Source organism: Danio rerio, chromosome 7 (assembly GCF_052040795.2).
Source record: "Danio rerio strain M-AB ecotype USA chromosome 7, GRCz13ab, whole genome shotgun sequence".
In the NCBI taxonomy this organism is placed as follows: domain Eukaryota; kingdom Metazoa; phylum Chordata; class Actinopteri; order Cypriniformes; family Danionidae; genus Danio; species Danio rerio.
In genome coordinates, this window is record NC_141027.1 from 1847501 (window position 1) to 1861792 (window position 14292).

A 14292-nucleotide genomic window follows, 5' to 3' on the forward strand; every position below is an offset into this window, starting at 1 on the left:
ATATTGGTAAGGAGGATGATGTTGATGTGATATAACAGTGATGATGAGGATGGTAGTGTTAATGTTAATGATGATGATGATGATGATGATGGTGATGAGGGTGATGATGGTGATATTGGTGAAGAGGATGATGTTGATGTGATATAACAGTGATGATGAGGATGGTAGTGTTAATGTTAATGATGATGATGATGATGATGATGATGATGATGATGATGGTGATATTGGTGAAGAGGATGATGTTGATGGTGATGATGATGATGATGATGGTGATGATGGTTATGATGGTGATGATGGTGATGATGATGATGATGAGGGTGATGATGGTGATATTGGTGAAGAGGATGATGTTGATGTGATATAACAGTGATGATGAGGATGGTAGTGTTAATGTTAATGATGATGATGATGATGATGATGATGATGATGATGATGATGATGGTGATATTGGTGAAGAGGATGATGTTGATGGTGATGATGATGATGATGATGGTGATGATGGTTATGATGGTGATGATGGTGATGATGATGATGATGATGGTGATGATGGTGATATTGGTGAAGAGGATGATGTTGATGTGATATAACAGTGATGATGAGGATGGTAGTGTTAATGTTAATGATGATGATGATGGTGGTGATGGTGATATTGGTGAAGAGGATGATGTTGATGTGATATAACAGTGATGATGAGGATGGTAGTGTTAATGTTAATGATGATGATGATGATGATGATGATGATGATGATGATGATGGTGATATTGGTGAAGAGGATGATGTTGATGTGATATAACAGTGATGATGAGGATGGTAGTGCTAATGATGATGATGATGATGGTGGTGATGGTGATATTGGTGATGAGGATGATGTTGATGATGTTGGTGGTGACGTAATAAATGTGAGGATGATGTAATAACTGATAAGGATGATGATGATGATGGTGAAGATGATGTGAGGATGATGTGATAACAGTGATGGGGATGTTGGTGATGTGATTTGTGAAAAGGATGTCGATGCTGATGAGCATAATGGTGCTCTTCCTCACAGGAGAGTCCACATCACTGAAGAGACTCTGCTTCAGCTGGGCGGCAAATACAAGGTAGAGGAGGAAAACGGTGCCAGTCGAGATGCCAGCCTGAAGGACAGGAGAACATACCTGGTGATTGATCCTAATGCAGAGAAGCTAAATACAGCAGCAGAGGTGACCAGCACTCATCACACACAGATCAACCACACCTGCTGTGTGTTTACTGACTGACTGAATGTCTGTTAACTTCGTTAATCATTATTTTCTTGCAGCTTAGTACAAAAGTTAAGATGTGTTGGTGCGTCTAGTCAACACAGTTATAATACAGTTATTTTACTATTAGCCTCATTAATACCAATTAAATGTAAAAGTTAGTAGCAAAGTAGAGGTGTTTTGTTATATTCCTGGATACTGCATCTTAGAAAACAGACCATACATTAATTATTAATACTATTAATACATTAATAGTTTACTAGTTTATTAGATTGTAAAGTACTGATATTTTTCTTTATCACTGGTTACAAAACACTGACTGAATGCTTTACAGATTGTTCTGCCTTTTTATAACTGGTGTATCAGAGTTGACCAGAACGCAGAGATTTAATTCAATTCACCTTCATTTCTCTAGCGCTTTTACAATGTAGATTGTGTCAAAGCAGCTGAACACAGAAGATCATAGCTAATTAAAACAGTGTAGTTCAGTTTAGTTCAGTTCAGTGTGGTTTAATAATCACTACTGAAAGTCCAAACACTGAAGAGCAAATCCATAAATGCACAGCTCTACAGATCCCCAACCATGCAAGCCAGTGGCGACAGCGGAGGAACAAACTTTACCAGTTGGGGAAAGTGAAGAATTAAAAAACCTGGAGAGAAACCAGGCGCAGTTTGACACAACCATTTCTCCTCTGGCCAAACGTCTTGTGCAGAGCTGCAGTCTGGGCGCTGGAGAAGCTGGAGAAGCTGGATGTCCATTGATATACAAATAAAAAACTGAAATTACAAATAATGCAGAAGATAGAGGTTTCATGCCGATCTTAATTTAACTGAGCTGAGTTAACACACACAAAAAATGAAAATAAGACAATTAGAAAAACAGAAATAGTGGAGTCTTTAAGTTCATCATATCAAGGCAAAATCTCTGTAAATGCACATACAAACCTTATTGGTAACACTTTATAATAACTTCACACTATGAACCATTTATTAAGCGTTAGCATCTAATGAATTCATTATCTGTTAAGCGTTAACGCTACATTAATAAACGTAGAGCTGCACGATTCTGGCTAAAATGAGAATCGCAATTTTTTTGCTTAAAATAAAGATCAGGATTTTTTCACGATTCTGTAGATGTAGAATAAAGGTATGGTACAAACAAACATATGGCACAACATCGATAATAATATAATGTGTAGGTCTACTGGTTTCTATAAATAATTCTATTCTATTTATAATTCTGATGTTGAATTATTATGTTTGAGATATATGCTTGCAATCTGTCATATTAGACTATTTTATTCACTGGTGAAATCAGACATTTGCCATTATCAGATTATATTCAACAATATATAGGCTAGAGTAGTTATACTGACACTGTAAACATTTATTTTCATGCACAACTGTGGGTTCGCTATGAAAGAAAAAACATATCAAACGCTTGACGTAATCATAACTCTACAATGCGATATGATCATTTAAATGAAGTGCACACTTTTGGTTAATTCTGACTGCTAAGTGCTGTTCATACTTCGCGCGCGGCTCCCAAATGATCCCTCTGTGCCACAAACTGAATATTATTTACAACTGTATTACCTGTTACTCGCAGCATATGCAGGTTCTGTTCACTAAAGTAGAAGCACGTGTCTATCATTAAGTTATCTGTGATAACCGCTCATGGTCAGCAGCTCACATCACGTGTGATTTTCCCGACCGAAAAAACATTATATTAAGACAAAAAAGACATTTTTAGGTGAATTATACCTTGTAAATACAGTATGCGACTCATTCAACATCATTTGGAGGTGTCAATGTCACTGAGCAACGTATGTGAAACAATGAAAAGACTTGTGTAGCCGCCTTTTCTTCTCTCCTGCACTTGAAAATATGATTGGCAGAATCGTAAAAATGCTGGATTAAGATCGTCCAGGGGGTCGAATCGAGATCGCGATCTTTTAACGATTAATTGTGCAGCTCTAACGTAGAGTAGTCAGAAGTTTATAACTGCAGCTATAAATGCTGTATTCTTGACTTATAAACACATGAATAATGTGCTTAATAATTGTACTTTCATACTTATTTTTCATTTCTAAATTAAGTATTGCATCATTTACAAACCAGTTATGTAAGCATAGTTGGTTGTTTTTTAAGATCATTCAGAATGAGTTAGTAAACGAGTAATAAACTATTGAAATCAACGTTTATAATTCTTATTATTCAGGCGTAGAGTAATGGTTACTCTGTATGTTAATAAATGCTTCATTAACTCAACATCACCCAGTTGTGTGAGCTAATCTAAAGTGAGGACTGTTTATGCTTTATAAATCCCTTATAAATGACCAATAAAGGGTAACATAAACGACATCATTTATTTCTCTTCATTTGAAGATGCACATTTAAAACTGTACTGTTTGACAAGTAAACATTTGCAAGCTGATCTAAAATAAAATTACTGTACAGCTTAAGCATTGCATCTAATTATATTGTTAAATTATTATAATGTTGTTGTTTTATCCAGTATTATGTTGTATTTTGACAGCAATTTTACTTTTTAGATAAGATTACGATGATTATTGTTCATTTGACACTGAGCCTTTGTCATTAAAAAGGTGAACAGACTCACAGACCGTCATAAGCTGCGGGCGTCAGTGCGCATGTCACAGTATCTGCAGTCCTGGAAAACCGTCAAACCCTTTGCTGGACTCAACCAACCAGAAGACTCACTCGCAGCTCCGCCCACTGCTGACAGCGAAATCAGCCAATCACAGATGGACATAGTCAGTGTCAATCATCATTACTATCCAATCACACTCAATCACGGTGAAAATGTTGCGTAATAATTCCTGTAATTCATTATTTGTTTTCCTTTTTAACAGGAGCACGTGGCGTTGAACACACACAGGTGAAAACCCACTTTGTTAATGATATGCAAGGAATAATTGACGAGTTATAGGAAAATAAACCCGTTGATTTGAAGGAAGAGTGACACTAATCACATTATCATCAAGCAGGCTTTCTTATGACTATATTTTACCATAGTAATGTATATTTAACCCTTTCACACGTAAGATGTAAATACTCTGGCTGACCCTCCTGCGTGACTGTTACGTAGAATCCATTGTGTTCTATAGTTCCCGTGGCGACTCATCAAGTTCACATCTGTGTATATATCGTATTTTGTTTCTCTTTGCCCTTTTTTGTAAATATTGACAAATGTTCTTACTATATTGTGAGATTTCTGATACTCCGATGATCAAATATGCGATAGAACATATATTTTGTCTTTTAAACAGCTTAATAACGACCGCATTGTTCGTTATATGACGGGTAATGGGCGCCACCGTTGTTGCTAGAAGGTATACAGCTGCGCTTGCAAGTTAAGGAGAAGTATTATTTTATTTATGAAATTATGCATTATTTGTATTTTCTTAGCTAGATGAGATACAGCTGAGGATACTCATGTTAATAAAGCATAATCTAAAAAAAAAAAAAACAGTATTTTATTAGATTATGCTATATTGACGTGAATAACTTCAGCTGTATCCCATCTAGACTTCACCCTCTCCTGCTGCAAGGTGAAATCTAGATGAGATACAGCTGAGGATACTCACTTCAATATTGCAGAATTTTTGTGACACTATTGACCTTATTCTAAAATGCGGAAGTGCGCCTGTTTTCGCGATTGTCTTAGAACTTCCGTTTCAGTCGCCTATGGGAGAAATTACTAGGAATAATAAACGGCAAAAAATGGTCAAACTACTTGCTCTACAAACAAATGTTTGCATGACTATACAGACCAAGTAGCATAATACAACAAGGAAATATCAGTTTGCAACATCAAGCAGCGAAACGAGCAGTTTTTAATGTCTAAAAGTGAATGGAAGTGAATGAGACCGGAAGTCTCGTGCCAAAAAGATTCAAATGGCAGCACCCACTCGTCTGCAGAGAATAAGGTCAATACACAAGGCTGATCACACTGGTGTGATCGTACGCTTTAGGGACAGTCAAGGCTGATTACTCCGGTGTGATCGTATGCTACAGAGACCAGTCAAGGCTGATCACTCCAGTGTAAACATATGCTTTACGGACTAGCCAAGGCTGATCACACTGGTGTGATCGTATGCTAAAGAGACCAGTCAAGGCTGATCACTCCAGTGTAAACATATGCTTTATGGACTAGCCAAGGCTGATCACACTGGTGTGATTGTATGCTACAGAGACCAGACAAGGCTAATCACTCCGGTGTGATCATATGCTTTAGGGACCAGCCAAGGTTGATCACACTGGTGTGATTGTACACTTTAGGGACGGCCAAGGCTGATCACTCTGGTGTGATCATATGCTTTAGGGACCAGTCAAGACTGACTAATCGGGTGTTGTTCTATGCTTCAGAGACCAGCCAAGGCTGATCACACTGGTGTGATTGTACACTTTAGGGACGGCTAAGGCTGATCACTCTGGTGTGATCGTATGCTTTAGGGACCAGTCAATACTGAGCACTCCGGTGTGATTGTATGCTTCAGAGACCAGCCAAAACTGATCACACTGGTGTGATCGTACGCTTTAGGGACAGCCAAGCCGGATCACTCAAGTGTAAACATATGCTTTGCGGACCAGCCAAGGCTGATCACACTGATGTGATTGTATGCTTCAGAGCTCAGTCAAAGCTGATCGCTCCAGTGTTATCATATGTTTTAGGGACCAGCCAAGGTTGATCACACAGGTGTGATCGAATGCTTAAGGGACAGCCAAGGCTGATCACTCCAGTGTGATCATATGTATTAGGGACGAGCCAAGGCTGATCACACTGGTGTGATCATACGCTTTAGGGACCAGTCAAGACTGATCACTCTGGTGTTGTTGTATGCTTCAGAGACCAGCCAAGGCTGATCACAGCAGTGTGATCGCATGCTTTAGGGACAGCCAAGGCTGATCCCTCGGGTGTGATCATACGCTTTAGGGACCATCAAGGCTGATCACACTGGTGGGATTGTACGCTTTAGGGACCATCAAGGCTGATCACACTGGTGGGATCATACGCTTTAAGGACCATCAAGGCTGATCACACTGGTGGGATCGTACGCTTTAGGGACCATCAAGGCTGATCACACTGGTGGAATCGTACGCTTTAGGGACCATCAAGGCTGATCACACTGGTGGGATTGTACGGTTCAGGCACCAGCTAAGGCTGATCACACCGATTTAATCGTATGGTTCAGGCACCAGCCAAAGGCTGATCACACCGGCGTGATCGTACGCGTGAAAGGGTTAAGATGTGTTTGCATTTATACATTTCTCATCTCTCATTTCTTTTATGCATTTGAAATCATGTTCAGCGATGATTCATTAGTTTTTTGTTGGACATGTTTGTTGTAAGTCGACTTTGGGTGTCTTGAAAGACGATTTTTATTTATTTATATAAATAAAAATCAATTATTCATTTAGAATATTTTACTTTTATTACTAAGCAAAATTGTTTTCTGTATTTTTTGCGTGAAAATATTCTAAAAATGTATTATTATTATTACTATATTTATCAGTAGTAGTATGAAATAATGCACACCTAATGGTGGTAATGTGGTGAAGCAGAGTGTCCGTTACACCTCAGTTGTGCATTATTTACTAATAATTCAACAGACAGGAGTGAATTATTCCCCTGTTATTATAATTAATGATTTCTTTCTTAATTAGTCTAGTTCCATTATTTGACTGTTCTAGTTGTGAAATAACTCAAATCATTCAGCGGAGTGATATGGAGCTGTAACGCACCTGCAGGAACTACTTTAGCCGTGCCTTTATCTGACAATACCCAAATACCTGAGAGTGACCATCAGCCAATCAGAATCCAGCATTCAGCAGCGCTGCAGTATAAAGGTCTCAGTTATGAAGATGCTGTAATGATTCATGCTAATTTTCTTCCTCAGATCTTCACAAGTTCTGGAAAATGAACTGATGGGTTTAGACTCTGTGGATAACGGCGGGTGAGTGAATAATACTAAAAACAATTTATAAAATAATGTTAATGTTGTATGTTTAACTGATTTAATGTCTTAGTAATCAGCTGTTTAGTTTTACATTTTAATCTTTAAATCATAAATATAAGTGAATGTCTTATGAGTGAATGTGCTGATGGTGAATCAGTCATACTGTCAGTGCTTGAACTCATGTTGCTTGTGTTTTCATGCTGTAGGAAAAGTCCGAAGATGAACTGCTTGACTTTATTCTTTACTGACTGTCTGCTGGAGAAAGAGGTGAAATTCAGTTCAAGCTTGTGTTATTTCCGCTTGTTTTTGTGTTTGTAGTCTTATATTTTGTTGTGTGTGTGTGTGCATGTGTGTGTATGCGCATGTGTGTGTGTCAGTATTCACTGAGTGAAGCCCAGGATCTTCATCATTCTGTGGGATGTTTGGCCGTCATCTTCATCTCTGTGTTTGTGGTTCAGATGTTGATCTCAGAAAAGTGAGTCTGAAATATAATCAATAATCTACGAAAAATAGATCATGCAAATTTATGTAAATACAACCCAAATCAGAAAATGTTGGTACAGTATGAAAAACGCAAATGGAAAAAATTTGGGACAGTGAAGCATTTACTACCGTGTAATGTTGCCGTTCCTTTTCACAACACTTACAAGATGTTCAGGGACTGAACACACCAAGTGATGAAGAGTTTCAGGTGTAATTTTCTTCCATTCTGCCTGCAAACAAGTCTTAAAGTGGGCAACAGTACGGGGCATGTATGTGTTTCAAAATGCGCCACACATTCTCTATTGGAGACAGGTCAGGACTGCAGGTAGGTCAGTCAAGTACCTGTATCCTGTTCCTCCACAGCAGGACTGTGTAATGTGTGCAGAATGTGGTCTTGTTGAAATATGCATGAGCTTCCCTGGAGAAGAAGCCAGCATGTGTTACTCCAGAATCTCTCTGTGCTGTTCAGCGTTAATGGAGCATCACAGAAGGGCGTTTACCTTTGCCAAGGGCACTGACACAACCTCATAGCATGACAGAGCCTGGCTTTTGCACTTGTTGCTGAAAACAGTCTGGATGATCCTTTTCTCCTTTACTCTGAAGCACACGGCGTCCATTTCTCCCAAAAAATACCTTAAATATTGATTTATGTGAGCACAGCACACGTCTCCACTGTGTGACGGTCCATCCCAGATGACTCCGAGCCCAGAGAAGTCAACGGCTCTTCTGGACACTGTTAACATAGGGCTTCCTTTAGGCACAGTGCAGTTTTGACTGGCGTTTGTGGATGTAACTCTGTATTGTGGTACTTGACAGGTTTGCAGCAGTAGTCCTGACCCCATGTGTTGATCTGGCTCATAGATAAATGAGGATTCTTGATGCAGCGCCCCCTGAGGACCGGAGATCACGGTTGTTCAGCTTAGGCTTGTGCTCTTGTTATGGAACAAAATCAATGCCAAATGTATTGAATAAAAAGCTTATCAAATAGCACAAGCTGAAAAAAAAACATTGAATTAACAACTGCTTGCATTTTAATAACTTGCATTGCCAGGGTCTGTATTTTTAGGGGCTGAAATTTAACACAGCTGTTTATTTAAGCTGTCAATATTTCAACAAAAATATTTCAAACATGATTATATACTTTAAAAATCTATAATTCTTATTTAATTTCCAGATTTCATGTATAATATTCAAACAACAATTGTCAATTCATTTTATTTTAGTTCATTCGCTTCCACAAATTCAGTGGATCAAATTAGGCTGTTAAAATTTCACATTGACAATATTAAATGCTACTTTTGTGCCGTTATTAGCTTTTTTTCATCACTTATTTACTGGTTTTAAAATCTTAAATTGGTGCACCTGCGAGTGAAAAAGCAGCTGGAGATTGTCAATCTGCAATCTATTGCTTTTTCTGCAGTCGCTGGAAGAAATGTCAAATTTTAAGAGCCGAATTTGATCCACTGAATTTATGGAAGCAAATTTTTGAACTGAAATAAAATTAAATTACCCTTTGTAAGTGAAACCTGGAAACTGAATATGAATTATTGAATTTACAAGTATGAAAATGTGTTTTCAGTTGAAATGATGACAGCTTAAACAAACAGCTGTGTTAAATTTCAGCACCTAAAAATACAAACCCTGGAATTCAAGTCATTAAAATGCAAACAGTTGTTAATTTAATGTATTAATTTTTTCAGTTTGTGCTCTTTAACAAGCTTTTTATTTCAATACTTTTGGCATTGAATTTGTTCCATATCTTGTCCTTTACGCACTGAAACTCCTCCAGATTCCTTTAGTCTTTACTGCTGTTCTGCACTGTTGAAGGTGAAATACCCACATGTCTTCCTCTCTTCCTCTGAGGAACATTGTGTTTAAGCTTTGTGTTTGACATTGTGTTGTCAAACTGGCGATCCTCTGCCCATCTTTGCCCCTTGAGGACTAGACCTTTCTTGATGCTGCTTTTCTAGCAAATCATAATTATAATCACCTGTTGACATCACCTGTGTCACATCACATCATTATTTCACCAGTTTACCTGATGACTGCCCTAAACTGCTCCTGTCACAACTGTTTTTGAAATGTGTTGGACACATTTGAATAATGTTTGTTGTATAATCCGCAATTGAAATCAAGTCGAAATTAATGCAAAAATGACTGCTTTCTATTTTTTATTTGCATTTTCCATACCCTTCAAAAATGACATATTTTAAATATTTATATATTTTATTAAGGGTTTTACTGAGTGGTTTGTTCATATATCATTAGTTCAACGCAACAAATTATTTCTTAAAACATCTCAGTTTACTGTAATACGTTTATGCCTGTTGTATTTTGAACAATATATCATTCTATAGCAGACGTTTAAGACTTGATGGAAAGATAATGGTTAATTATAACGAGTCATTGTTAACTTCAAACATTAAAACAACACTTTAAATGTGTGTACTTGTATATCATGTGACCATGCACTTATTTAAGAGAGCTGTGAATATGAAAATATATTGTAAACATTTTAAAATATGAAATTCATGTGTTTTTATCATATAATAAATCCCAGTACTTGAAATATGTGAGGTTTTCATGGTAATGTTTTAGTTTAAACGGCTCACCTGACAAATAAAACATGTTTGATCACTGTGCACAAACACTTTTCTCCAACATTTCTTCTTAAATGTAAATTATTTATCAATGAAAAACTAAATCATTTGACATCAACCAATCAGAGCTGTTTTCTGTTTGTGTATATTTTTGGCAAAGATCAGATGACAGAGGTGAAACAGACGTTATTGCTAGTTGGGTATTACATCAATCACATTAAGAACAGAAACACACTACAGATATTAAGCAAAAATCTCTCATGATTTTATGTCCAGAAACTTTGCGCTGGCGGTGTCGTATGGTTCCACGTTCCCAGTCCAAATACTGATTGTACTAATAGTCTTCACTACATTCCTCAAGGTATGATTGCACATCTTACACACGTGTGGGTTTGTTTTGGCAACACTAATTGATCATTAGTATTATATTATTGTTTAATATAATTATGTACAATTATTCTAAGATATTACTCAGCATAACAGCTCAATATGTGACTCTTTCTAGAATTGCGGGTACATTTTAGGCATTTTCCATTAATTTTCCTTAAACTGGAATGATTTAAAACAAATATATCATTTACAGTTAACTGAATCCATTATTAATGTGAAATAATGCAAAATGCTTATTTGTGATATTTGATTCTGTTACTAATTGTAAAACACAATTGACATTAACAGAGTTGATGATAACAGAATTGGCGATAACAGATTTGACATTAACGGAGTTGACAGTCACTGAGTTGACGATAACAGAGTTGACGATAACAGAGTTGATGATAATAGAGTTGACGAAAACAGAGTTGACGATAACAGAGTTGAAGATAACAGAGTTGACGATAACAGAGTTGACGATAACAGAGTTGACGATAACAGAGTTGACGATAACAGAGTTGACGATAACATAGTTGAAGATAACAGAGTTGACGATAATAGAGTTGACGATAACAGAGTTGAAGATAACAGAGTTGACGATAACAGAGTTGATGATAATAGAGTTGACGAAAACAGAGTTGACGATAATAGAGTTGACGATAACAGAGTTGACGATAACAGAGTTGACGATAACAGAGTTGACGATAATAGAGTTGACGATAACAGAGTTGACGATAACAGAGTTGACGATAACAGAGTTGACGATAACAGAGTTGAAGATAACAGAGTTGAAGATAACAGAGTTGACGATAATAGAGTTGACGATAACAGAGTTGAAGAAAACAGAGTTGACGATAACAGAGTTGACGATAACAGAGTTGACGATAACAGAGTTGACGATAACAGAGTTGATGATAATAGAGTTGACGAAAACAGAGTTGACGATAACAGAGTTGACGATAACAGAGTTGATGATAACAGAGTTGATGATAATAGAGTTGACGAAAACAGAGTTGACGATAACAGAGTTGAAGATAACAGAGTTGACGATAACAGAGTTGACGATAACAGAGTTGAAGATAACAGAGTTGACCATAACAGAGTTGACGATAACAGAGTTGAAGATAACAGAGTTGACGATAACAGAGTTGACGATAATAGAGTTGACGATAACAGAGTTGAAGATAACAGAGTTGACGATAACAGAGTTGACGATAACATAGTTGAAGATAACAGAGTTGACGATAACAGAGTTGACGATAACAGAGTTGATGATAATAGAGTTGACGAAAACAGAGTTGACGATAACAGAGTTGAAGATAACAGAGTTGACGATAACAGAGTTGACGATAACAGAGTTGACGATAACAGAGTTGACGATAACAGAGTTGACGATAACATAGTTGAAGATAACAGAGTTGACGATAATAGAGTTGACAATAACAGAGTTGAAGATAACAGAGTTGACGATAACAGAGTTGATGATAATAGAGTTGACGAAAACAGAGTTGACGATAATAGAGTTGACGATAACAGAGTTGACGATAACAGAGTTGACGATAACAGAGTTGACGATAATAGAGTTGACGATAACAGAGTTGACGATAACAGAGTTGACGATAACAGAGTTGAAGATAACAGAGTTGAAGATAACAGAGTTGACGATAATAGAGTTGACGATAACAGAGTTGAAGAAAACAGAGTTGACGATAACAGAGTTGACGATAACAGAGTTGACGATAACAGAGTTGACGATAACAGAGTTGATGATAATAGAGTTGACGAAAACAGAGTTGACGATAACAGAGTTGACGATAACAGAGTTGATGATAACAGAGTTGATGATAATAGAGTTGACGAAAACAGAGTTGACGATAACAGAGTTGAAGATAACAGAGTTGACGATAACAGAGTTGACGATAACAGAGTTGAAGATAACAGAGTTGACCATAACAGAGTTGACGATAACAGAGTTGAAGATAACAGAGTTGACGATAACAGAGTTGACGATAATAGAGTTGACGATAACAGAGTTGAAGATAACAGAGTTGACGATAACAGAGTTGACGATAACATAGTTGAAGATAACAGAGTTGACGATAACAGAGTTGACGATAACATAGTTGAAGATAACAGAGTTGACGATAATAGAGTTGACGATAACAGAGTTGATGATAATAGAGTTGACGAAAACAGAGTTGACGATAATAGAGTTGACGATAGCAGAGTTGACGATAACAGAGTTGACGATAATAGAGTTGACGATAACGGAGTTGAAGATAACAGAGTTGACGATAACAGAGTTGACGATAACAGAGTTGATGATAACAGAGTTGACGATAACAGAGTTGATGATAACAGAGTTGACGATAACAGAGTTGACGATAACAGAGTTGAAGATAACAGAGTTGACGATAACAGAGTTGATGATAATAGAGTTGACGAAAACAGAGTTGACGATAACAGAGTTGAAGATAACAGAGTTGACGATAACAGAGTTGACGATAACAGAGTTGAAGATAACAGAGTTGACGATAACAGAGTTGACGATAATAGAGTTGACGATAACAGAGTTGAAGATAACAGAGTTGACGATAACAGAGTTGACGATAACATAGTTGAAGATAACAGAGTTGACGATAACAGAGTTGACGATAACATAGTTGAAGATAACAGAGTTGACGATAATAGAGTTGACGATAACAGAGTTGATGATAATAGAGTTGACGAAAACAGAGTTGACGATAATAGAGTTGACGATAGCAGAGTTGACGATAACAGAGTTGAAGATAACAGAGTTGACGATAACAGAGTTGAAGATAACAGAGTTGACGATAACAGAGTTGACGATAATAGAGTTGACGATAACAGAGTTGAAGATAACAGAGTTGACGATAACAGAGTTGACGATAACATAGTTGAAGATAACAGAGTTGACGATAACAGAGTTGACGATAACATAGTTGAAGATAACAGAGTTGACGATAATAGAGTTGACGATAACAGAGTTGATGATAATAGAGTTGACGAAAACAGAGTTGACGATAATAGAGTTGACGATAGCAGAGTTGACGATAACAGAGTTGACGATAATAGAGTTGACGATAACGGAGTTGAAGATAACAGAGTTGACGATAACAGAGTTGACGATAACAGAGTTGATGATAACAGAGTTGACGATAACAGAGTTGATGATAACAGAGTTGACGATAACAGAGTTGACGATAACAGTGTTGACGATAACAGAGTTGAAGATAACAGAGTTGACGATAACAGAGTTGATGATAATAGAGTTGACGAAAACAGAGTTGACGATAACAGAGTTGAAGATAACAGAGTTGACGATAACAGAGTTGACGATAACAGAGTTGAAGATAACAGAGTTGACGATAACAGAGTTGACGATAATAGAGTTGACGATAACAGAGTTGAAGATAACAGAGTTGACGATAACAGAGTTGACGATAACATAGTTGAAGATAACAGAGTTGACGATAACAGAGTTGACGATAACATAGTTGAAGATAACAGAGTTGACGATAATAGAGTTGACGATAACAGAGTTGATGATAATAGAGTTGACGAAAACAGAGTTGACGATAACAGAGTTGA

General features: G+C 37.1%; 1 protein-coding gene across 2 annotated transcripts in view; it reads left to right on the plus strand.

The window, feature by feature from the left end:
- si:cabz01112025.1 overlaps positions 1 to 14292 on the plus strand; it is a 71105-nt gene that overhangs the window by 35559 nt on the left and 21254 nt on the right. For both annotated transcript variants that reach the window (XM_087260200.1, XM_087260201.1), the window contains exons 12-18: positions 1049 to 1202; positions 3851 to 4018; positions 4118 to 4143; positions 7166 to 7222; positions 7432 to 7492; positions 7603 to 7700; positions 10585 to 10669. In XM_087260200.1, coding sequence (XP_087116326.1) covers positions 1049 to 1202; positions 3851 to 4018; positions 4118 to 4143; positions 7166 to 7222; positions 7432 to 7492; positions 7603 to 7700; positions 10585 to 10669 — 649 coding nt within the window. The remainder of the gene's footprint in view (positions 1 to 1048; positions 1203 to 3850; positions 4019 to 4117; positions 4144 to 7165; positions 7223 to 7431; positions 7493 to 7602; positions 7701 to 10584; positions 10670 to 14292) is intronic.